This window comes from Euwallacea similis, chromosome 4 (genome assembly GCF_039881205.1).
Source record: "Euwallacea similis isolate ESF13 chromosome 4, ESF131.1, whole genome shotgun sequence".
NCBI lineage: Eukaryota > Metazoa > Arthropoda > Insecta > Coleoptera > Curculionidae > Euwallacea > Euwallacea similis.
Window position 1 is genome coordinate 6,425,619 of NC_089612.1, and position 24,728 is coordinate 6,450,346.

Sequence of the window (24,728 nt, forward strand, 5' to 3'; positions counted from 1 at the left end):
CGTTTAAGATGGTGGATCAGCTGTTGAATAACTACGCCCTCTCTTGAAGCAATTGTGAAATTTTTATTTATCTTTATCTAAATACGTTAATTCAAGAAGGATAAAGAGATTGTTGCAGTTCTCCATTAAGAAATGAAATGTAGAAATGTCAGTATCAGGGAAATAAACGTAAACATGTCAAATTTGTTTGTCACAACTTCCCCTATTTCCAAAATTACAATTTGCTTTGTCAGTAGAGCAGTTGAGTTAATTCGGTGATCATAAGTTTGTTAAGAGTATATTTGTTATATCGTGTTCTTTGTAATAAAAGCTAAACGCTAACAAAACGCGATTAAATCCATTGCAGCATATCGGAGTTTCTGTTGCGATGATTTTAGCACTGGTCGTGCTTTGCTTGGCCCCAAATTGGGGTGCAAGCGCCAGTAATGTGATGCAAAAGACTTTGTTCGGAGTTCCGGAACCCTCGGCGGGGACAGTATTCAATTTTATTCAAGAGGACACTCCTGATTTTATTGAGGAGTCAATGCCGAGGTTTAGAAGGGCAGTTGAATCTGATACTACAAGTAGTATTAATGATGACTTTGCCACATTCAAGGTATATTTTTAATGTTTGACAGCAATTATTTACTTAAGATTTGTTTCCATTGAACCTACTTTTGTGTAATAAATAGCCAAAGATAATGGTATCATGATTATATATACAGGATGTCTCAAATTAGTTACCTGCAAATGGATGTTTATCATCAATGAAAAGATAAAAAAAAGTGTCACCATCAAAGTCACTAGAAGGTCTTTCCAAAAGGGATTTTTATTATAGTGTAAGAAAGGGTCAAGACTTGAGGTTAGCTTTTCCTTTTTGTTAATGTTATTAGAGATATTTTATGTTGCTACCTAATTTGGGGCAGCCTGTACATTACCATAGGGTCTTATGTCATCAACAGTAACTGCCTTAGAGAAATTGAACAAAAAATTAATTTTTACCTGACCTCAAGACTAGGACAGACTGATAAAATAAGTATTTTTAACATAATCATATTATGCATATACTCCAAACCTTTGTAGATAAAAACTTGGAAAATAACTTCAGGGACTAATGAGTCATGCTGTGTTTTTTTTTAATTAGTTTAAAAACAAATTGGAATTTACAATACCAATTGATTTATGATAAGTTTAAAATAAATATTGTTTTTGTAGATTAAGTAATGTTCCTAATATCAAGAGCAAAATTATTAAGATACTGTTAACTTTTGCATCAAGCTAATTTCCATAGAAACCAAGAAAGAAACTGATCAGTACTTGAACTTTATATCAAAGTTTTTATGGATATTAGCCAAGTATAAATACCAGGTGCCCTATATAATAGCAGTTGCAGTTCCATAAAAGTTTATATATCATCTTTAACAGTTTAAAACCAATAATTTTATCACTCTTTGCAAAATTATATGGTGATTCATTGCAAAAACTCAAAACGTTAATTCATTTTATCAGAAGAAATTTAATGTCAAACTTGAATCATAAATAGTTAGTTTTTATCATTTATGCACTTAGGTGAACCACCTAAATGACAGTCACAAGCAATTAATGGTTCACTGGGTGGGCGAAAACAGTAAAGTGGTGATATGTCTGGCTCGAGATCCTGCCGTTTCCCTGTTTGATTTCAAGCCTTCAAGTCCATCAGCCGTTTTCATTTCTTATGACGACGGCGACAATTACATTAACAAAACTGAGCAGTTCAAGTTGCCCAATGGCAGCTATGCTACATTGGAGAAGTTCTACAATCACCCCAGATATAATACACATGTACGTTTCCTATACCCAGTCGGAAATAGAGGAGCAATTGTAACAATAATGCACTTTTAGTTCGTGTTTACGGACGTCCTTCATAACATGCTTTTCGTAACTACAAATCACGGTCAGGACTTCCAAAGAATCGTGTTGAAATTCACTCCAAGTGAGCTGTCTTTTCACGACCTGTATTCAAATATATTCGTGGTGTTAGATAAGAATGACACAAACAACAAGGTTCGTGTTCCTTTTGGTTTTGAATAAAGGGTTTTATAGCATTATATATTGCAGTTGTGGATTACTGAGGATTTTGGAGAAACGTTTAGGCAAGCCCACGAATTTGTCAAAGCTTTCTTTTGGATTAAAGAAGGTGACACACAAAGGTTACTTGTGCAGAGAAACGAACCTAATGGTCTCGGAAGCATAATTCATTCGAACAATCTATTCAGGAATCGCGTGAGCCAGGTGTATGCCACCAACATTAAGGATTTTTTCATTAAAGGCGATTATCTTTTTACCACCAAGAACAATTCTAAGGTAAGTACCACTTGAAAGCAGTTGTGTCTGGCACAATTGCCGCGGGCAACTTTCCTAATTAGAAAATTGCTCCCGCATAGGATTAATAAAATAACACGTCCGGCACGGCGTAAAAATATTACCCACACTTTGACCTGACTCATTGAATATGCCTTGTTTACAGTCTAAATATAAAGACCCTTGTTTATTTGCTTTCTGAATAATGCTTATTTGATAAAGAATCGTTGTGCCTTTGTTCCGGATAATACCAAAAGAAATGTTTAGACATGAGTTGTTGACGAAATATAGAGTAGTCAAAACTTTATTTTATTGGAATTTCTTCCACGTTTTAGGGCGGACTGGACTTATATGTCTCCTATAAACTGAGCAAGCAGTTACCCTGCGTTTTCGACACTACAGAGGACGTGTCTAATTTTTTCATTGCTGACGTCACCGGTGGTAGAGCTCTGGTAGCGACCAGTCATTCAGCAACTAGTTCCAACCTGTATGTTTCCGATAACTTGAACGGCAAATATGGAAAGGTGTGGTTTACGTTGTCCATAGAGGACGTCTTTGCCTTTTTCCCGAACACCACGTGGCAGGGCACGTTACTACAGTAAGTTGAGAAAAAATTTTGTTCGCCAAGTAATAAGATTGGCCGTATCGTTAAGAGGACAGAATTATTTGAGGACCATCCAAAACTTAACTGTTGGACAAACTATATAATATTAAATACTTGTAACAAATGAATTATTCAATATTAATTTTACTAAAATATCAAACTAGGATTTCTTGACAATTTGGTGAATTGTCATTACCCTGCTGTACGGATTTGTTATGTATAAGTTAATTTGATAGTTGAAATACGCATTCCGTAAACCTCTGGTTGTTACTACTTTTTGGCATCATTTGCCTAGAAAGAGTAGAGATTTAACTGTTTCATTTTACACAAATCGATGGCGTAGCACATCCCTTAAATTCATTTTCTCACACTTTGAATTGTAGGGGCAGCAACTTTCAAATCATTTAATCAACTTTTTGTTTTTTAGCCACATATCAGAAGAGCCATTTGCCGACGTTTATAAAGTAGAAGGCCTGTCTGGCATCTACATCGCCTCAAAAGTGACCTCAAAACCCACTAATAATAATCTGGGACCTCAGCATTTGTCCACTCTCATCACCTTTGACCATGGAGCTTCCTGGAGACCAATACAAGCCCCTGCAGTTGATGTAGAAGGGCAGGAGGAAACGTGTCTTTTATCCAAGGGATGCTCTTTGCACTTAAGCCAAAAATTCAGTCAACTGTACCCTGAGAGCCGATCAGTTCCGATTCTGTCTAGTAAATCGGCCCCTGGCACTATAATCGCCACGGGGGTGTTGGGATCGAACTTAAAAGGACATTATGGAGTGTATATTAGTTTAGATGGAGGCTTAACATGGAAGCAAACTTTGAGGGAGCTGTATTTCTTCAATATGGGCGATCATGGAGGGATTTTGTCCGCGGTTAAATACCATAAAACTAAAGGAGAGACCCGAAGCATTTTGTTTTCGACCGATGAAGGGGAAACCTGGAACATCACCCAATTCCACAATGATGAAATCCGACTATATGGGTTAATGACTGAACCTGGGGAAAACACAACAGTGTTCACAATGTTCGGATCTTTGCCTAAAGAGCACCATTGGATCATTGTCAAGGCAGATTTCAGCAAAGCTTTACCTAAGGTATGCAATGAGGAAGACTATAAGATGTGGTCTCCAAGTCAGAGTGATGATAATCGCAGCTACATTCCTTGCGTAATGGGAGAACAAACAACTTATCAACGAAGACTTAGATATACGCGATGTTTAAATGGACAAGACTACACTAGAGTGGTTTCAAAGAAGCCCTGCGATTGTGATGTGTTGGATTTTGAGTGCGATTTTGGTTTCAAAAAAGTCATGAATAAGGTCCCTAGATGCGTTCAAGATAAGATTTTTATTAGTTACGATCCATTTAAAGCACCGGAATCGTGCCAGCCTGGACAGTTTTATATGCGCACTAAAGGATATAGGAAAATCCCTGGAGATCAGTGTGTTCTAGGTTTCGAGCAGCATTATCTTCCTGACAACGTGCCCTGCCCTTTTAAGGAAATTGATGATTTTCTCTTGTTTGCCCAAAGGGAAAATATTTCCCGTTATAATTTAGTCACTCGTACTCTCGAACCACTGCCGATTAAAAACCTCAAGAATGTAATAGCCATTGATTTTGATATGGAAAACAATTGCGTTTATTGGGCGGACATAAACTTGGATACTATCAACAGGCAGTGTTTCTCTAATGGAAGTAAACTAGAAACTTTGGTTTCCAACGATTTGGCGTCGATTGAAGGAATGGCTTATGATTGGATCTCTAAAACTCTCTATTTTGTCGACGGGACTAGGGCCAAGATCGAGCTTATTAGAACCGACATTAACCACAGCGGACGCATGAGGAAGACTATTTTAGACAACAAAATTTTGAAAAAACCTCGAGGAATTGCTGTCCACCCCCAGGCGGGCTATTTGTTTTGGACCGATTGGTCAGCGGAGAGTCCATCAGTTAATCGCGCCAACTTAGACGGAACCAACACTAAAACCCTATTTGGCAGTGACAAGGTGGAGTGGCCTAATGGAATCACGGTGGACTACATCGCCAACCGAATTTATTGGGTGGATGCTCGCAGAGACTACATAGGAAGTTCTGATTTACATGGAGATGGGTTCGTCAATGTGGTGCACGCTACCAATGTCGTTTCTCATCCGTTTGCTGTTGCTGTCTTTAAGAGCAACATGTACTGGGACGACTGGAAAAAGAATGCAATTTACAGCAGCGACAAGGATGTCTACAAAGGCATTGAGGTTGTCGTCAAAGATCTTGCTGGACTTATGGACCTGAAGGTCTATGCCCATGGTTTACAAATCGGTAAGTAAATAAAGTCTACGTTAACCTCCAAGCATGGTGTATAATCCAGGGTGGTGTTAACCTAATATGAAATTATATGAGATTATGTAATGGGTCGTTGGAAGACATTATTTGATATTGTAAACAGCTTTGCTAATTTTCTGTCTTTCTAGGGCATTTTCTTACATAGAATATCTTTTAAGGTAAAAACGCCTGCTCCAATGCCACTTGCAGCCATATCTGTGTAGGCTTGCCCAAAAAGAAGAGCACTTGCCTCTGCCCGGATGGCATGGACGTCAGCAAAAGCGGTACCTGCCTCTGTCCCGGTGGGAATCCCCCCTTGAGCAACGGCACCTGTGCCTCAGTGGGTAGTTCCTGCAGTTCCGAACATTTCTCCTGCGGAAACGGACTTTGCGTGCCAAAAGGATGGAAATGTGACGGGGAAGACGATTGTGGAGATAACTCGGACGAATTAAGGTGCGGGCTCTCTACGTGTCCGTTCAATTTTCACACTTGCGGTGATGGAAAGTGCCTGCCACCTTACTGGAAATGTGACTATGACACTGATTGCTTGGATGGGTCGGATGAGAAGAATTGTCCTAGGCAAAATTGTACTGACAATCAATTTCAATGCGACAACGGTAGATGCATATCAAAGAATTGGAGATGTGATGGCGAGAATGATTGCCGGGACAATTCAGATGAGTTGAGCTGTGATCCGAATGTACCCACACAGTGTAAAGAGGATGAATTTACGTGCAGTGGTGGGGCCGTCAAATGCATTCCCAGCACGTGGAAATGCGATGAAGAACCCGACTGTCGCGACGGTTCAGACGAATTGGGGTGCGATCACAATGTCTGTTCAGACACGCAATTTGCTTGCGGGCCTCCGCGTAACCGCTGCATATTCCAGTCATGGGTCTGCGATGGGGATAGCGATTGTTCCGATGGTAGGGATGAAAAGAACTGTACCAGTAACAAACCGGAGGTACCGAAACTACCATCCGCTTTTCAGCCCAAGAATCGAACATGTCAAGACTGGATGTTTAAGTGCAAAAACGAACACTGCATCCCCTTTTGGTGGAGATGTGATTCCGTGGAAGACTGTGAGGATGCCAGTGATGAACTGGAGTGCTTTAAAATGATACCTACAGGAAGCCCTGCAGTTTCTACCTCAACAAAACGTCCTACCGTAGTATGCGGTAACAATCAGTTCAGATGTCGATCAGGCCAATGCATTCAATCTTCATGGGTGTGCGATGGAAGTCAAGATTGCCCCAATGGAGAAGACGAGCAGACCTGCGAAGAGTCCACAGTTTGTTACTCGACTCAGTTTAAATGTACAATGGACGGAAGTTGCATTCCTAGGGCGAAAGTTTGCAATGGAATCCCTGACTGTCCTGATCAATCCGACGAAGCCTATTGTCAAGAGGGATATCTACCCAACGAACCTGCAACTCCGAGTTGCAGCATCGGATTCTTCCCCTGTGACGGAGGAAGTTGCTACCCTTTATCGGTAAGGTGCGATGGCACAGCTAATTGCTACGACGGCTACGACGAGCACAATTGCACCAACAAAGAGAGAGTCTATCAAGTAATGCAGATGGGGATAGGTATTAAGGATTCAAACGAGAACAGCCTGCTTTTATACTGGGCTTTTGCACCTTTGAAGTCTGACGTAAAGCTGGAATTCTTGCCCTCAGTTAGCAAGACTTCGGAAGGGAAGTGGCGTAACGAGAGCTGGATCGATGAGACTGAGTTTCAATTCAAGGGGCTGCAGCCTTACACTCGATACAATATGACTGTGTACGTGCGCGAAAAGGGAAAAACTACCGTGTTTCCCCCAGCTAGATATTATATTTATACTACTCAAGAGGGAATACCTTCTGCTCCGTTAAATGTTCGTGCTAAACAGCAAAACGGCTCGCATGTGTTAGTTTCGTGGGATAAACCCCTGAATCCCAATGGAATAATCAAAAACTACCAAATCGTTTGGACCCCTGCAGAATCCCCCCCAATCAAACTGAAACTAAACGGAAACGAAACGTCTCACCTCCTCTCTGCTGATTTCCAACACAACCAATCGTACACTTTCCTGGTTTCCGCCTTCAATGGGAAATATGAGGGCAATCAATCTTCTCCAGCGACCATTTTCTTTGACGGGGAAACTGTAGTCCATGCAGTTCACCAATTGACAGCGGTCCAAAAGCGTGTTAACACCACCGGAGAAGCGTCCAATGTGAAGCTTACGTGGTCTTACGAAGGTCATGTGGACAGGTTTAACATCAACATCACCACTACTCCTAGGCACTACCCGAATCTGCCTTCATACACCACAAGGGAGCGAAACATTTCCTTAGTTTTAGCTCCAGGTGTTACGTATTTTGTAGAGGTATACGCCATTTGCAATGGGTTTGATGGACCTCGGTCTAGGGTGAAGTTCACCACTGCAGGCTCGGAGTTGCCCTCTATTGAAATTGCACAGTTGATAGTCATGAAGGACGTGGGGACTTCTGTAAAGCTGTCGTGGAATCGTCCTGAGAAGACCGCCAAAGTTGCATGGGAGTATGGGGTTTATTATGCTACTACCTTGTTGGAGCTTTTCAAACGTGAGTTTTTAACGTTGAGGTTTATAATAGTTTCTCTTGATTTAATATCTATTAACAAAAAAAATCAGCTTTTTTGAATGTTTTTGCTTATTATACCTTAATCAACGGACTAAAGCTTCATGCATGTCGTTAATGGAAAATGGTTGCCGTTAGTGGAAGTTTCACAAAATATACAAAGGCAGATTGCGATAGTTTGGCTTTTTTTTACATTTTGTTGTTTTTTGTGTATGCCTGGTTGTCTATACACGACTCGGCTATATTACGAATAAAACATACGAGGGCGGATTCCGAAGTTGCAATCTTTTTTAAGCGTAATTTGTATCTCCCACACTCACTAGAAGTCTTCGGAAAGAGTTCTCTGCTGATCATCTTTGAAGTTTCTTTTTTGATTCTCAAGCGGTTTATCTACGATTTTTTATTTATTCAAATGTCGGACTCTTAAGGGCATTTGTAAAACGTCCCTCGTAACGTTTGCCATTTTGTAGTAACACAGTGGGAGGAATTGTCTAATATGTCAGACATTTGGATTTTTTAAAATTTTTGGTTCAATACAATAAAATGTAGAACATAGTTTTATTAGTTTTATTTAAATCTGAATAGACGAGCGTCTTCTTTATATCAAATGATGTTGTTTACAGCTACATTTTACCGTACCACAAACCTAAGCGCCACCATATCCAACTTGGAAGCCTGCGAAACCTATTTATTCTCCGTCGGTTTAGTGGGCCCCTTTGGCGTCGGCCCTCTTTCGCACCGAAATCAATATCGTCGAGTCATAACTACGTCGTCAAATCCGAAGGCTCCTCCCAAGAACCTGAGGGTGGAACCGCAAACCAACCCAGTAAACCCGTTAAAGATGGTAATCAGATGGGAACCCAGTTGCAGCCCTACGGACAAAGTTTCCTATATTGTAAGTCGTAACCCTCTTTTGGGAATTAATTAGAGTATGTACGTATTTGCAGATTTCTATTACTGAGACAAATACTAAAAGGACATGGACTATAAATGTGAGCAAGAAGTTGAGTCATACAGTCGAAATTGAGAATGGGGGTGTATATAGTATTAGTGTTTCGAACTCCGCTGTCAATGCTACAGAATCCAAGCCGGTAATTTATGAAGCCCCCCAAATCGATCCTCCATCAGGAATGAAAGTTATTCCTGAGATTAATGGTAGCTTTTTCCTGTACTGGAACGAGCCGGATGTTAAACCAAATGGTCCGTTTTCATACGAAATCTTGGTTCAAGAAGGATTGACCCTTAACGAAACAACTGCTCAAAAATTCAACGTGGACGGTCCTCCTTTTCTTTATACCAACGATTCGTCGATGATTTATTCTTTCGCTGTACGAATAAAAACCAAAAAGGGCTTTAGCTCCTCTCCTTCAGAGACTTTAAGTAAAGTCAGCAAGAGATTAGTTGCGGAAAGTTCAGTCAATTTACCCGCAATCATAATCCCGAGTTTACTGATTTTAATTTCATTGATTGCGGTGATTTTGTTCTTGGTGATCCGTAATCGGCGACTGCAAAACAGTTTTGTGCGTTTCGCAAGTTCTCACTATAGTTCTCGCTCAGGGGCTGCGACTTTCGACGACAATGGTTTGGAAGAGGAGGAAAGTCCCAGAATTATGGGTTTTTCTGACGACGAACCTCTGGTTGTAGCTTAGCAATAAAACGGTAGTTTATGAGAACTGAGACTTCGTTGGTTACCAGGGTCGATCTGATTAATGACAGTATTGTCCAATATTCTATAAGTAAATTTAGAACTGTTGTAACATTTTCAAATTTATATGTATATTTATGATTCCTCATATTAACCAGCAGTATGATAATTAAAAAATGAAAATCCACTATTTTTCATTTTCTTAATTACACTTGAAAGCTGCGTTTATGAATTCAGTTTTTGTAAATCCAGATAAAACAATAAATATACCATTGGCCGGGTTCAGCAGAGGCGACAGTTCTGCAAATGTTGGAATTTCTGCTGAATAACACAATCAGCTGCACAACTATTATTTCTGCTGAAAGTGGCCATTGAAAGTCAACGTTTCATACTCATCGTTTTGTACAGACTATTGTAGAGTTATTATTTTTAAGTCAAATTTCTGTGATATCTTGAGTTAGGTTTTTTGGGAGTTTGCGTAATGGGAATTTGACTGTGGATTATGTTTAGCTTCTACTGTACCTTGACTAAATACCTAATGTTGTATGTTAGCTCAAATAAAGACATACCTATATGAATATGTTATTTTATTTCCCTGTGGAAAATCTTTTGTTAATGTTCAGTCTCAACAGATACGAATATTGACAACCAGGAGTATTGATTTTCTCCAGAATATTGCATGTAGTGTGCACTTTTGCTTGTTCTAGAGTGTGAGGCGTTATTCCCAAAAAAATTTCGCAAATTTGGTCTTTAAATATCAGTGGCGTACATGACAATTTTACACTAAAAAGAATAAGTAAAAATTGAGTGCTCCGATTTCAGTGAGATTTGGTTCCGCAGTAGCCCTATGGTGCAGCTTTGATATGCCGCGGTCAAATTTCGAATCGGACAACTTCGATTTTTTGGCCCGAAAAATACCATGGACTATACATCATGAAAATTTTTGACCCAAAAAATCAAAGTTGTCCGATTCGAGATTTGACCGCGGCATATCAAAGCTGCACCATAGGGCTACTGCGGAACCAAATCTCACTGAAATCGGAGCACTCAATTTTTATCTTATTTTTTCTAGTTTCTTTTAGCATAAAATAGTCTTGTACGCCACTGTCTCCTTGAAGCCAAATTTTGTTGGAAACATTTCTTAGAGAAAACTTTTTGAGAAAAACATTTCCTGATTTGTATTTTGTTCCAAAATTTAGTCTTCGTAATTTTATGTATTATTATATGTATATTTGCAAATATCACTTTATGTCAAAAATAAAGTAAATATCCAAGGAAGTCAAATCTGTTTATTTAAAATAAGGAAGAATTGCCACTAAAAATTAGACGAAACATAATAAATTGATTTAAATTAAATACGGTTTTTGATTTTGGCACTAATTAACATATCAACTAATTGAACATCCCTTTCTTGTGCTTCAACCTTCTGGTGATGCATGGCAGTAGAAATTTCAAGCTGTTTCAATTTCTTATCCGCCTCCTCTAAATACTGATCAATCTTGGAGTCAATATCTTGAAACCTCTCCACCCGTTCCATCGACAGCTCGCAATATTCGATTATTTCTTTACTTTTAGACTTCTGCACCACTTCTTGACACCTTGCCGAGTTGGTGGAATATTACAAATCTGTTTTATTAATATTAATTTGTTGATTTACCTACATTGTTATCATTCGACGAAGAGATGAAATGCAGGACTCTCTTTCTGTATGGAGTTTTTGGACGTAGTCATCAGGGTACACAATTTCTTTCATTTTGACATGATAGCGGCCAAAACGGCGATCCCATTCTTGCAAGAGATCATCAACATTCTCTTCTTCACTATTAGAATCACTCTCCTTGGTGTCGAAAAGGGAAACTCTCCTCTTAGAAGCTTCTGAGGAAATTGTACGAAGAATTACGCCTTGATCGATTATTTCATTATCGGGACTTTCAGACATTTTGATTGTTCAAAATATTTATATTCCAAATGTCCGTTACACAATAAGCTCTTTCAAAAAAATGATCTAGACAAGTTTGATCCGTCAGCTATTCTACAACCAATCAGATTCAATTCAATACGAAAGCCAATCCGATTTACTGAAAATCAGCTGATACGAATCAATCAGATCACCTTTTCCGAAAAGGCCAAATTTTATCGTAAAATTTTTGTCAGTGATCCAAGACTATATTATCTCTCCATCGTACTCTCATGAATGAAGGAGACACAACCAGTATGCTCTGATCAATTATTTATGGCTTATAACGTTACTGTCTTGTCGAGACCAGCCTGTTTTCCGTCATCAAGTTCTCATTTGTCATTTTGACAAACAAAAAAAACATTTGGCATGGTTGGAAAATTTTGGAAATTTGTGTAATATACCTTATTCAATAATTAAATGAGTAAGTACTATAAAAATAAAAGAGAATTTCGAATAATACAGCATTGATTTATGATCCATTGATTTACAGTTTATCACAACTACTTTAAGTAATTGTTACATCTTATTAAAAAGAGGAAAATGTACGTGTTTGTGCGGACAAGTCGTTTGAGAAATTCTTGCTCAAAATTGCCGAATTGTAAGTATTTTTATTACGTTTCTCAATATATTTGTGGTTAGAATTCTAATAACTAATATTTCATTATATAAGTTCAATGGAAATGATCTGTTGCCGAGCACAACAGTGTGTTTAATTAGGAAGTAGCATTCATTTATTTGAACTCTTTTTAAGATTCTTTGGGTGAAAATAAGAAAACAATTTTCTGTAAACATGAGTCTGAAAATGAATTGTAAGGGAGCTAGAGCATTTAGAAGATAGCGCTCCATAAACAGTCTTTTTAAATATTTTAGATACTACTCCAACTAGATAGATAAAATTTTTATCCAGGTGTTACTAAATCCAAGAATTTACTACAAATCCACTGCTGGTATCAGAAAATTTTTATTGCCATTAGTGATATAGAACACAAGGGCTCTTGACAAAACACGTATGACTGACATATGTTTTGAAGAGCTTTATACATTGCGATAGCAAAATTTAGAACTCATTTCCAGACTTTTGTTTATTGTAACTTTTGTCTCATTATCACCTAATGAATTGCCATCTATTCCCAGATACCCTGTACATCAAAAATTAATTTAGGTTCGAAGCAGAGTTACTTAAACTACTCCTGTACATGTGCCTCAATCTCTCACCCCACAAATGGTGCCTATCGAGACTATCGAACACTGCATAGAGAGTCATATATCTTGTCCAGGCAATCAGGGATATTAATTTATCCTGAAATTTCTTTGATCAATGTATTAAAACCTTTGAGAATTGATGCAAGGTGGGTAAAACTCAAAGTACTTTGACTCAAAAATTCCAAGTGGAGCTAAACTAAATCTCAATGCTTCTCTCAACTTCCAGATTCCTATCCCTGTCAGCATTACATTATGACAAGGAACCATTAAAGCCCTCCTCAAAAATCGAAGTCACTGTCCAGGAACTAAAAAAACAAAAAGAGGAAGTAGCAAAAGTCCCTGAACTCACGCCCGCTAAGGTAGCGAAAAAGTCACTGAAGCAAAAAATTATAGATGAACTTGTCCATTACTATCATGGTTTCCGCTTACTGGGCATAGATGTAAAAATATCAGCAGGTCTGGTATGGCGGGTGTTGAAAGGAAAAACCTTAACAAGGCGAGAATATCGTCTGCTCACTCGAACTGTTGGAGATTTGTTTCGATTAGTGCCGTTTTCAGTGTTTATTATTGTACCTTTTATGGAGCTTCTCTTACCTGTTTTTATTAAATTATTCCCTGGAATGTTACCCAGTACATTCCAGACAACTTCTGAGAAGGAGGATAAAGTAAAACAAAACTTGAAAGTTAAATTGGAGATGGCCAAATTTCTGCAGGTGATTTTTTAAATGAAATTGCGGTCTTTATTTGACAATCTCCATGTTTTCAGGGCACTTTAGATAGCATGTCAGTACAACACAAGGATCGATATTCTGAGAGAGCAAAAGAATTTGTTGAGTGGTTTGGCAAAGTTCGCACCTCAGGCGAAGCTGTTTCTAATGAGGACATAATGAAATTTTCCAAGCTGTTTGAGGATGAAATTACCTTGGACTCTTTAACCAGAAGCCAGCTAATGGCTTTATGTAGAGTGTTGGACGTTCACACTTTAGGAACTAACAATTTTTTACGGTATTGAATTGCACAGAACTTGTTATATTAAAAGAGTTTAATGATTTTTTTAATAGTTTCCAGCTTAGGATGAAGCTGAGGCAACTGGCAGCAGACGACAAGATGATACAAAAAGAAGGGGTGCATTCATTGACTTTAGGAGAGGTGCAGCAAGCTTGCAGGGCGAGAGGAATGAGGGCCTATGGGGTCTCTGAAGAACGATTACGGTCTCAGCTAACCCAGTGGTTAGATCTGAGTCTAAATGAAAAGGTTTGCAAACCAAAAATCTAAGGTTTTTTGATTCACTGATTTTTGTGTTAGGTTCCTCCATCACTTTTGCTTCTTTCAAGAGCTTTAATGTTACCGGAAACAATACCAACAAGCGATAAACTCAAGGCTACAATATCTTCTTTACCCGAAACGATTGTCAAACAAACCCAGGCGGCCATTGGCGAGAAAGAAGGCAAGATTGATAATAAGATTCGATTAGAATTGATCAAGGAAGAAGAGAAGAAAATTAAAGAGGAGCGCAAGGAGCACAAAGAAGAAACGAGAAAGTTGGAAGAAAAAGAGTTGCTTGTAGACAAAGCTCCGATTATCTCTGCAACCACTACTCCAATTATTGAAGACACAGCTCTGCGAATATCCACGGAGAAGCTGGAAAGAGTTGAAAAGGTGAAAGAAGAGGACTTGCACACTAAGGATATTCAAATAATCGAGAATGCAATAGACACAGTGTCGAAAGAGAAGAAGCTGATCGTCGAAAAAGAGGAGATAGAGGAACTTAAAGCGGAAATGGCCGACTATGAAGAGGACGTGGAGGACTTGGCTAAGGTGGTTGCAGATACACCGCAGCCTGAGATTAAAGAGACAAAAGCTGCCAAGAGGCTATTTAAGAGCGTGAATAGGATGATCGGTAAAATGGATCGGTTGTTAGTTGATCTGGAGAAGAAGGAGGCGCAGCTGAAAAAGGATCTGGAAACAGAAGCCAGCGACAAAACGAAGGAAGAATTGCTGAAGATTGACGACATTATTGCTGCTATTCAGAAAATAAAAGATGTTCCGGATCAGAGTCGACTAGAGAAGATCGCTAGTGTTTTAAGGAAAATGGACGATGACCACGATGGATCTTTAAAAATTGATGATGTATTGAAGGTAAGGATTTTTCATATATCGTCCATTTTACAAATTCTGTTAAGATGCACTCAGCAATATTTGATACCTGGAAAATAACATTTGCTTCAGGTGATAGAAATAATCGGTAAAGAAAATGTGAAATTGAACAGTAAACAAGTGGATGAGCTGATCGAGCTAATCGATAAAGAGGAAATCCTAGAAGTCGAAGATAAAATTGAAAAGGCGTTGCAGAAAGACAAGGAAGCGAAGGAAGCCGAAAAGCTGCTGCGAGAAGTTAAAACTGATAATGCAGAGCTAAAACCTACTTCTCATCACGAAGACCCCAACAAGGTAAAAATGGTTCAACGCCACTTCTGTCTCAAATATGAGCAAAAGAGGCGTTATTTAATAAACTTCTACGCATCTAACCATAGATTTTTGTCCCAAGGAAGAAATAGCAGGAAGTCCGGAGGTGAAAAAAGGGGCAAAAGTGGAAGGAGTAAAGGGGCAAAATGAAATTTCAGTGACTAAAACAAAGGTGGATGCCCCAATCATACCCCCGTCTGGTTTCGAGAAATCAACCAAAAACGATTCCAAAATGTTGTAAAAAGGACTGCGCACAAGCGCAAGACGCTTCAATATAAGTTAAATATGTTCGTTTTTATCGTTTTATGTGGGGAATTCTGGAATTCGCAATAGTTGTAGCCGTTGTAGGTGTAGGTTAATTCGCCACTTTTAGAGCCAAATTGTACGCTCATTTATAAATTTTCTGCTAATTTTAACTATACACTAATTACCGTTGAAATGAAGCCTTAGTATTGATTAGATTCTTTGTTTCTATGGAAACTAGTTTGTTATAGTTAACAGCACACAACAATAAATCAGTCCATACATTTCCAGAATAAAAAATCTCTTCTATGAAATCTAATTATAACGTATGGGAACTACTTTCTCTTAAGCCTCTTTACTTTTCTTAAATTTCAGACATCCCCCTGTACTATAGTATTTATTTCTTAGTGTCGGTTCTTCAGTGTCTTGCTAAATTGCGTATGAAGTTACTTGCAGTCAAGATAACTATTAGTTAAAATAAGTGCTAGGAACAGAAGTGTTTTACATACTGTCTTTACTTCAAACGTTGGGGATAAACTTAACTGTAGTTTGAAAAACGTTTCATGTGCTAGTTAGTTGTTAACTGGTAGCTGTCTCTTAGTAACCGGACACTGAAGAACCGGGCCTGGAAGAAATTCGACGTATGAAAAGGTCAATGAAAACAAACAGTTTTCGTTAATGTTTGAAACGAATCTGCCCAAAAATGGGTTCGAACGACCTGCAATTCCATTATGTACCGGTGACTGTTATAGACTTAAAAGAAACACGGGTTTTCGTATGGCTGTTTCTTTTTTCCATTTTGGTGCAGAATGTTAGTAAGAAGTCGATAGTTATTTTGTGATATAAAAATAATGGGTTTTGCGTTTATTTGAAGTGTACCTAACTGTGAAATATAAAAGATATAAATAAACGTTATTTATGTTTTTTAAGTTATTTGGTGCATTATTTTCCATTATTTGGCACAAACGAAGTTGCTGTGTAGTTACTCTTAATCCTGGAAATATTATTAGTTAACGCTGTCTGTGGAATATTAAATAAACATTTATTCATTAGCTTCAAATTAAGAGTTGCAAAAGAGGATTTGGTTGAGCATGTTTCAGATACGGTACCAGAAAAATAGATGTGATGTTTTCTCCACTCTTACCTTCAGGGCTAATGCCAGATTTACTTTTGTTCTTTGGCTATGATTAGGATGGTAGTTAAGGAGCCTTCCAAAATTATGGATTTTTGGTTGAAGGCTAGGATGATCTATGAAATATTCCTGATCATCAGATTGTCAAAAAAGGGTACTGCTTTTTCTATTTTAATTTCCATCATAATTTGGTTGCTAGATATTTCACAAAAATTATGTTAAAATAATTAAAGGTTACGGAGAAGTTCCTTTTAGTCTACTTCAGATCAATTATGGTTAGATAAGTCACGAAATTCAACAATCTTACCTATAATTTCTGTACGAAGAAATCAATCTCTTCTAATATTCATGTGAGTATTAACGTCGATGACTATCCACAATATGATAAGCATTCTGTTCTGCACCGAAGCAAAATTCGTCGGTTCTCTAAAGATTTTATTTTGATGTTCAATTTGGCCTACTTCTGACTTTTTTGTATTAATCAGTTACGAAATTAAGTCACTTTTCATCCTATATTGTTTTGTTGGTTCTGTGGACATGTAAATCGACTGATAAAGGTAGGAGATGATATGGAATCCTTGAAGTGAGACTAAGGCTGAAAAATCCATTAATTGTTAAAATGCTACCTCTTTTGATTTGCGCGAAATTGTTACCAAATCAGTTTTACTCTCCTGTTTATTTTATTGCTTTGTTTATCCCGAACCTACGACTAATGTGTGAATTGATTTTTAATTATTTTAACGAGCTCAATTCGCAACCAATGTCGTGGATAATTTTGTTGTTTGGTGAATGCGCTAGTAATCTGGCACATTCACCCTTTAGAAAAAATGTTTAACAGTATCAAATCAACTTATTTGAGAAGTTCGGAAGCATCCACTGCAGAATACGAAAAGAAAATCTTTCAGAAGCAGTTGAAAGCTACAGAATCCTAATGGAATAAATATTGAATACTAAAAACATAGGAGAGCATGCTTCGGAAGCTGAATAGGGACAAAAACGATATACAAACAAGGGGTAAATAGATTTTGATAGCAGGGTGTTGGATCAGTCGCAAAGAGCAAAAGAGTTTTATAATCTCGGTGTGTGAAGATAAAATTACTGTTGTGCAATTATAGATATTACTGTTTTGAGAAACCTCGCTAATATCGCATATAAATAGATATAGAATTATAATTCTCATAAATGTTAACGGATAGTGTTGAAAATTTCATATCTTTATTGATCTTTAACTTATATCCATCACATATATCTATTGTCTAGGCTTGATATACAACTTCCCAGGTCTCAAAGCCAACTCCCCTTCGTTGTCATTAAATCGTTCTGCCGTTTGTTTACTGGACAAACCTTTATGCTGGTGCTGGACCCGTACCATATTGATGACACTTGAATTCTTCCTGTATTTGTACCACCAGTACTCAAAAGCCAAAGTAATACACGCCAGCCCAATTCCCACGAAAATTACTATGAAAACACCCCCGATGTTTTGGATACTGATGCCATCTTGTTGGTCGTCCGCTTTTTCGCATTGTTTCTTTTCCGGATTCTTGTTCCACCATTTTTCTTTGAGGCGTTCAAGCTCGCGTCGATTGAGTAGCTGAAGGATCCTATATAGGAGCTATTTGTCGAAGTATAGCACTTTTTAAAGTGAAACATTTACGCCGTGTTGAACTGGTCCTTCAAGGGTGACCCTTGTTGTACAGCAATGGCGTAAGGCTTCCTGGAAAATTCTTCGCCTATGATGATAAGGTCACAACTTGTGGCTTCGAGATACCTGATATCGGTGGCATCCCCCAAATAGGCAAAACCTGCAAAAGTACACTAGTAACTGTGTAAGAAATTCACATTTTTATAGACCTTCAGATGAAGACTTGGAATCCCTTACTCGATTCAAGGCTTCTTCCAAATTTTCCGGCAAGCCAGCCTCTTTCATGGCTTGCCACATTTTCGTATACTTATCCGACACTGGATAATCCCATACAGCTAATTTGGCCCGTTCCACATCGCTAAGGCTGTCATTTAAGCTCATGTCCTTCCATATCCTTAAGAACTAAATGTAAATTTAGTGCTTTTAAAGATATATTTGCCTACTCGTAAAATCTTCCCTCAATGTCCGCCATTCTCTGGAAATAAGTCATGGTTGAACTGCTGTTAATAGGAGCATACTGGATTTTGTACTGCTTGGATAAATCATCTAAGGATTCAATGGGGGTATCCAGGCGAGAAACTGTGAGAAAAGCTGCTAAATTTGCAGTATAAGAGGCAATGATAATAAAGCCAAACAGCCACCATGTTGCTGCAACTAAACGACCGGATAGATTTTTAGGAGCTTCACCTCCTCCTTGAGGGGTTAGTGAAGTCATGCAAAACCATAAGCACTCCTTCAAGTTGAACTCTCGTTTCTCCTCGTCATCTTTGTACTTTTCTCGATTGTTTTGGTAGCTGTAAGGAGACCATCTGTCGAACACCCACATCAGGAAGCTACAACAAGATTTGTTTAGTGTGGTGTAAATGTAGTTAAATTGGGTGCTTCAGCCTTCTAAGTTTAGCCAACTTGCAATACAGTCCTGTGTTATTGACAAAATGGTGGAAAGTTGAGTGGATTGGTTTCAAAGTACTTACCTGGTAAAAAAATACGCAGCCAAAATACACAACCATACCTCGTTTTCTAGAACGGTCAAAAATTTAAAGAGAGAAGTGGGTGTTTCTGGAAGCTTCATTAGTATAGTAATTCCCACTAAATCGTAATATGGCACTGTAAAATCAATAACGTTCTCACGTTCAGCCATCACCGATAGCGATCCCAAGCCGATGTCTGCTTTCTTATCAATGATATCCTGTAAACAAATGCATATTAAGTGAGGAGTTTCAAAAACTTACGAGTAAAGCCTTAATGATGCCGTTCCAGTTGCCATTTTCATCCATATTGCCGAACTTCCCGTCACCAACTTCCACAATCTCGTAGTCAAAATGCAGTATATTAGCGATTTCCTCGATAAGGTCAATGCAGTAGCCTTTAAATTTTTTAGGGACGTTGTCGTCCCTATATATAAACGGCTTTTGCTGCGAAATGATATGGAGCATAAAAGCTTAAAACGTCGAATTATTGCTTACCACCACAGTGACCACTTTATAAACAACATTAGCTGTATAGTTTTTCATGTCTCTGGGAGTGGTCAGAGTCAAATTGTTATCAAATCCTGCCTGCCAGACTCCTAGAGATAGAGACTTGTCTGACGCACTTGACCTCACATAAACTGCTGTAAGGGACATGGAAAACTCCATGTAGCTAAGTCCGTTTGTGGTGATGGAAAACGGACCGTAGGTAGGTGATTCTGTAGATTCCTATGTGGGACTTTAATTATTTAAGAGGGAAATGGAGAATAGCAGAAAAGTACCTTTTGTAAGTAAGAGCGCAGGTTCAGATTGAATCTTTTAGGGCTGTTTTTCGGTTCATAGTCATCGCAAGTGACGAAATTAGTGACGTTGTTTTTCTTCCAAGATCCATCAAGCAACATTTCCCTAATTCACCATGGTTTGATTTTTTTCGAGATCATGAAGTTTTAACAACGTACTTGATGGCCAAAAACGCAGTCAAAGCCAAATCGAAATAAAACGCCCCATCAATTTCCGGCAAGACGTTCGATAACTGATAAGTGTTCTGAATATTGCGAAGTCTGTCCTGATATCGAGTATTCACCAAGGGCTTTGCAAACAGAACCGTGGCGTTCGGTACCGATGCCTTAATGTCTCCGGCGTCCTGGAGATTGAACCATTTCGAAGCAGGGTTTTCTCTTTTTTGAAACCTATCTTACCTTAGTTAAAACGTGCCAAGCGTACATCCGGTTAAACAACTTCTTCAATTCAGCAGATTCCAGGACAGTTTGAATGGTGTCCAAATCACCGAGAACGAAGAAGTTCTTCAAATCCAATTTCACTAAACTGTCCAATTGTTCAGGGATTTTACTGATGTCAGGGTTGATTTCGTCTATCAAATGACGTGTGGCGACGTTCTGCAGAAGGGCTTTGTATTTGTGATCCATTACTAGGAATAAAGTGTTGACTTCATTAAGGATTCAAGGGAAAATACTTTCCGCCATATTGTGAAGAATGGAATAATTTTTTTTATTTCTAAATTTTATGATTTTTCAGTTATTATATTATACCTTTTTACTTACCAAATGCGTTGTCATATAATATTGCTGCGTTAGTGATGTTTTGGGTCAATACCAAAGTACGAATAATCTCAGGAATAATGTCGCCTGGAGGGGAGATTTGCACCAGATAGTCTTCTTCGTTAGGCAGCAAATTGCGCCATTGCCTCAAATCGCCTTGTTGGCCATAAGACGCGCTAACTACAAGTTATTAATTCGTTTAATTTTGAGCTCAGTATTATTAAATTGTTCCTCAAACAGTATAACCGATGAATTTTTAATCATATGCGCGTATGTCTGGTTGCCTAAATAGCCATATCGCAGAGAGAAACAGGAACAGAGGAGAAAAACGTCAAATTTCCAAGGCAAAATCAGTTTTAAATTCTATGCCTTTAAGGCGCATTGTTTATTATTCATTTTATTTTATTTTTGGAATAGTGCCCCACGCACAAGTAAGAGTTGAAGGGGAATTTCAGACTTTTTCACTAATTTCAGATATTTACCTTTCATATATTTTCATTAACTGTGAATTCACGTTTTTTTTTCTACTCATTTATTCCAGGTCCTGCGAATTAACTTACTATTAGCTTTAGTTTTTGGAGAAATACCTTACCTGTGGGCAGGCCCAAAGCCGACGTAAACGACTTTACGGTCTCCGAAGCTAATCCAGCCTTAGTTGCGTCTAACACCAAGTGAGGCGGAGCATTAGAATCCAGCATTTGTTGATAGGTTTCACATACTATACATATTTGAGGAAGAATTCCTGGATTTAAAGAGATTATCAAGATCTTACATGAGTCTAAGATGTTTTGAGAATCAGTCCTGTTTCCAACTATCCGTTTTAAGTCGACACTTAAGCCCAATTTTGAGGTTTTCTTAATAAAATTCATTACCACATTGATGGCCTTGTCGGCAACTGTGTTGCCTTCTTCGTTTACAAATACTAAAAATGTCATAAAAGATTTCCTTTTTACAATTAAATAGAATTTACACTTACTGACGTTGATGTTTTGCGTAGTTTGGCCATAAGCACTTTTAGATGCAAGCAATATCCACAAGAAGCCGAGGAGAAACATTTGTTACTCACAATAACCAGTGAAGTAATAAATTCTTCCAGGTCGAGATTACTTATTCTCCGGAATACAGTATTTATAATTCTATTAACTTTTCTATCACAGTCTTATGTGGAAATCGAATGTGATGAGAAAGATACAAACAAAGCGGGAATATATGGAATCTTCGCATGTGTCCAGAAACAAATGTGAATTAAAGGTGGTGTCTTCTTCATATGTTAGCTTTTTGGAGGCTTTTGGTTGCTTTTGCATTGCTGAAATTTGTAATTGTTCTTATGCTGTTTTAAACAGACGCTGAACGATTGTTATTGGCAAAAGCCAGTAACATGACCACTGTAAATGCAAAAACTTCACAATTTCTTATGTTGTCAGGTGGGAAGGAAAATGGAAACAATTACTCAATAATATTGCTTTCAATAATAATTTATTAATGAACATTAACAAATTTGTTTATATGTCGTAAAACTAATAGCTTGACAAAAAAACTATTAGAAACATTGTTAGAAAATACGTCACTGATTTCTGTTCAATTTAACTGTTGATTTTTTCCTCAATCACATAACTAAAACTAAATTATTATAAAACTTCAGAGGTGTGTAAGGGAGTTTCTTCAAAAAAAAAGATTTCCTCGTCTCCCTTCAGCATTTTTAAACCATTACTTTCAAATATTTATGCAAGGCGTCCGGAAATAACGTTGAAATATTTTAGGAGGTGATTTTAGAAGTTAAAATAATAAAAAAAGTTCTTATAAACATACCCCAAAAATTGCTTCTTTAAAGGGCTAGAACCCTTTAAAGTAGGATCTCTGAAGATGTTTTTTTCGCAATATTTTCGAATCGATTTGTGCTAAAATTATGAAATTCGATATAATTTAATAAGTTCGAAGGGGAAACTTTCTTTGTGTTAATAATTGCAGATTTTAGTCAGGGGCGTCACATATAGGGAATCTCCTACGTAAATCTTGCCATAACTTTTTTGTTTGTGACAATTCTTTATTTTTGAAATCAAATTACTGGTTCGCAAATATTTTTCAGTAAAAAAAGTCCTCTTATTTCATCTCGTTCGGATAGACTGTTTTCCAGAAAAATGGATTTTTATAAATTGTTGCGCAATTACAGGGACATCGAAATACATCTTAATGAACATAGTAGGTGGAAATCGCTCTTGACTTTTGTATTTAATGTTTTCAACATTTGTTATGAGTAATCATCACTAATATTTGTCTGTCTCCCTCTTTACCGGACAACTTTTATTTGAAACTTTTTTCATACAACGTACCGTTTTTGAGTAATCTTCAATCACAGTTATAAATGAAATACCCTGTATTTACATCAATTTCTAATGTTTATGCTTCGAATTAAAATTCAGCACGTCACTGAGTTTTATTCGATTTAGCTGTCAATTATTCTTTTCAATCATGGGACATACAATTTTAGAGGCATCTAACAAATTTCGTAATTGTTCAATGAAATTTTAAATCGGTTTTTAATATTTATACATACAGTGTGACCCACTTAAGAGCGGGACACCCCTGTAAAATTTTTATTTGTGGTTCGATTTTGATCATTTTTTTATATGTTGTAGGGCATCAAAAACTCTATTTTGTGACAAGTTCTTGTTACGCTCGCTTAAAATCTAAGGTCTACTTTGCCCCTTTCTTATGACGAAATTTTAAGAAAAGACATTAGGGAATTTTTTATTTTAAATTTAGCTTCAGTAATAACTTTAGAATTATTCAAAATGGCTGTATTTCAAATTTCGTTAAAAAATGTTTATCCATAAAAAAGTTGTAGAACAATTAAATTTTATTTAATTTAAATTAATTAATGATTCAATGTGAAAAAAAAATTGTAACGAAAAGAGATTTAATTCATTTTAAAAAACACTTGCTTCGATTAAGCTACCGTTCAACTGGATACATTTCTCGTATCTTCTTCTAGTATTACTCATTACTTTTCTGAGAGATAAGGGAGTAATTTCTTCACAGGCGCGTCTCAACCTTATGCATAGTTCTTCTCTATTTCTGGGGCGGTTTTTATATACTTTTTGCCCAAGAGTACCCCACAAAAAGAAATCTAAAGGGGTCAGGTCCGGTGATCTGGGTGGCCATTGTATTAATGGACTATTCCGTCCGATCCATTGATTGGGAAAGTTTGTATTTAGCCACTGCCGAACAATTTTCGCGTTATGTATAGGACTTCCATCAAGTTGAAAGTACATGTTACTTGTGTATAATAGTGGAAGATTGTCAATCGCATTGGATAATTCATTTCTCAATAGTTCTAAAAAACTTGCAGAATTCATATTGCCCTCAAGAAAAAATGGACCGATAAGTTTGTCATAGATTATTCCACACCAAACATTTACTTTTTGGGAATATTGACTTTTGCAGTTGATAATCCAGCGTGGATTTTCAGGAGACCAAAATCTACAATTCTGTGAAGAAACTATCCCGTTAGTAGTAAATGTAGCTTCGTCACTAAATAGAATACATTTTAGAAAATTGTTGTTATCTTGATACTCCCCTTGCGCCCACAAACAAAATTCCAATCTTCTGTTCTTGTCTCCTTCCTCCAAAGTATGCAGAAATTTTGGTTTAAATGGCTTAATTTTATTCTTTTTCAGGCATCGACGAATCTTTTCCCTCGGTACATTTAAATCTAAACTTGCTATTCTTAATGTAGCATGTGGGTTATTAGTAAAATAATTTAAAATTGCGATTTCTGTATCACCTTCATTTCTATTTCCAGGACGGTTGTTTTTTAACAAATATCTATCAACGGCTCCAGTTTCATTAAATGTACGATTTATTCGATTCACTGTACTTTTAGTAATCGGACGTCGATTAGGATATCTTGTGTTAAATATTCTAGTCACTTCCCTTACACTTCTGTCATTGTCACCAGAAAGACGCACTATTTCAATTTTTTCCCTTAAAGTTAATTGATTATTCATATCTGAACTTTTTCTTCAATCAAAAACAGTTAAATTTTCTTCTAAACCACCA

General features: G+C 37.4%; 4 protein-coding genes across 7 annotated transcripts; 2 read left to right on the forward strand and 2 right to left on the reverse strand.

Annotated features, from left to right (window-relative positions):
• Positions 1-225: 225 nt before the first annotated feature.
• LOC136408441 (sortilin-related receptor-like) lies at positions 226-10,071 on the forward strand. The gene is made up of 9 exons (XM_066389399.1): positions 226-595; positions 1,549-1,800; positions 1,861-2,022; positions 2,077-2,322; positions 2,655-2,917; positions 3,351-5,245; positions 5,428-7,833; positions 8,472-8,743; positions 8,796-10,071. Exons 1-9 carry the CDS (start codon positions 368-370, stop codon positions 9,495-9,497), a joined length of 6,426 nt encoding a protein of 2,141 aa, XP_066245496.1. The 5' UTR covers positions 226-367; the 3' UTR covers positions 9,498-10,071.
• Positions 10,072-10,762: 691 nt separating this feature from the next.
• LOC136408487 (uncharacterized) lies at positions 10,763-11,488 on the reverse strand. Its single transcript, XM_066389478.1, has 2 exons — positions 11,155-11,488; positions 10,763-11,091 (listed from the first exon to the last, which is right to left on the reverse strand). The coding sequence occupies exons 1-2, from the start codon at positions 11,430-11,432 to the stop codon at positions 10,845-10,847; spliced, it is 525 nt and encodes a 174-aa protein (XP_066245575.1). The 5' UTR covers positions 11,433-11,488; the 3' UTR covers positions 10,763-10,844.
• Positions 11,489-11,838: 350 nt separating this feature from the next.
• Letm1 (Leucine zipper and EF-hand containing transmembrane protein 1) lies at positions 11,839-16,294 on the forward strand. 4 transcript variants are annotated; one of them, XM_066389429.1, is made up of 9 exons: positions 11,856-11,874; positions 11,944-12,051; positions 12,616-12,802; positions 12,883-13,369; positions 13,423-13,661; positions 13,718-13,910; positions 13,962-14,795; positions 14,886-15,107; positions 15,205-16,294. In XM_066389429.1, the coding sequence occupies exons 2-9, from the start codon at positions 11,994-11,996 to the stop codon at positions 15,361-15,363; spliced, it is 2,379 nt and encodes a 792-aa protein (XP_066245526.1). In that variant the 5' UTR covers positions 11,856-11,874; positions 11,944-11,993; the 3' UTR covers positions 15,364-16,294. The 4 variants fall into 4 exon arrangements, with proteins under 4 accessions (XP_066245527.1, XP_066245528.1, XP_066245525.1 ...); XM_066389430.1 differs by having other exon boundaries at positions 11,839-12,051; positions 15,191-15,439; XM_066389431.1 differs by having other exon boundaries at positions 11,839-12,051; positions 15,209-15,439.
• Positions 16,295-17,743: 1,449 nt separating this feature from the next.
• LOC136408493 (ionotropic receptor 25a-like) lies at positions 17,744-21,818 on the reverse strand. The gene is made up of 14 exons (XM_066389485.1): positions 21,646-21,818; positions 21,442-21,591; positions 21,262-21,387; positions 20,673-20,849; positions 20,310-20,539; positions 20,070-20,254; positions 19,893-20,016; positions 19,609-19,839; positions 19,384-19,557; positions 19,117-19,331; positions 18,586-18,975; positions 18,352-18,536; positions 18,155-18,302; positions 17,744-18,101 (listed from the first exon to the last, which is right to left on the reverse strand). Exons 1-14 carry the CDS (start codon positions 21,722-21,724, stop codon positions 17,747-17,749), a joined length of 2,769 nt encoding a protein of 922 aa, XP_066245582.1. The 5' UTR covers positions 21,725-21,818; the 3' UTR covers positions 17,744-17,746.
• Positions 21,819-24,728: the final 2,910 nt, after the last annotated feature.

Bases quoted from the DNA above. Each gene is read 5' to 3' on its own strand.
- LOC136408441 (XM_066389399.1), top strand. From the start codon at position 368: ATGATTTTAGCACTGGTCGTGCTTTGCTTGGCCCCAAATTGGGGTGCA. The intron at 1,801-1,860 runs GTACGTTTCCTA...ATGCACTTTTAG, and splicing joins ACCCCAGATATAATACACAT to TTCGTGTTTACGGACGTCCT. The intron at 7,834-8,471 runs GTGAGTTTTTAA...TGTTGTTTACAG, and splicing joins CTTGTTGGAGCTTTTCAAAC to CTACATTTTACCGTACCACA.
- LOC136408487 (XM_066389478.1), bottom strand. From the start codon at position 11,432: ATGTCTGAAAGTCCCGATAATGAAATAATCGATCAAGGCGTAATTCTT. The intron at 11,092-11,154 runs GTAGGTAAATCA...CAACTCGGCAAG, and splicing joins CTTCGTCGAATGATAACAAT to GTGTCAAGAAGTGGTGCAGA.
- Letm1 (XM_066389428.1), top strand. From the start codon at position 11,994: ATGTACGTGTTTGTGCGGACAAGTCGTTTGAGAAATTCTTGCTCAAAA. The intron at 12,803-12,882 runs GTGGGTAAAACT...CTCAACTTCCAG, and splicing joins CCTTTGAGAATTGATGCAAG to ATTCCTATCCCTGTCAGCAT. The intron at 13,370-13,422 runs GTGATTTTTTAA...CCATGTTTTCAG, and splicing joins AGATGGCCAAATTTCTGCAG to GGCACTTTAGATAGCATGTC.
- LOC136408493 (XM_066389485.1), bottom strand. From the start codon at position 21,724: ATGTTTCTCCTCGGCTTCTTGTGGATATTGCTTGCATCTAAAAGTGCT. The intron at 20,255-20,309 runs GTAAGATAGGTT...TTCAATCTCCAG, and splicing joins CTTGGCACGTTTTAACTAAG to GACGCCGGAGACATTAAGGC. The intron at 19,840-19,892 runs GTACTTTTCTGC...AGTCCCACATAG, and splicing joins TGCGCTCTTACTTACAAAAG to GAATCTACAGAATCACCTAC.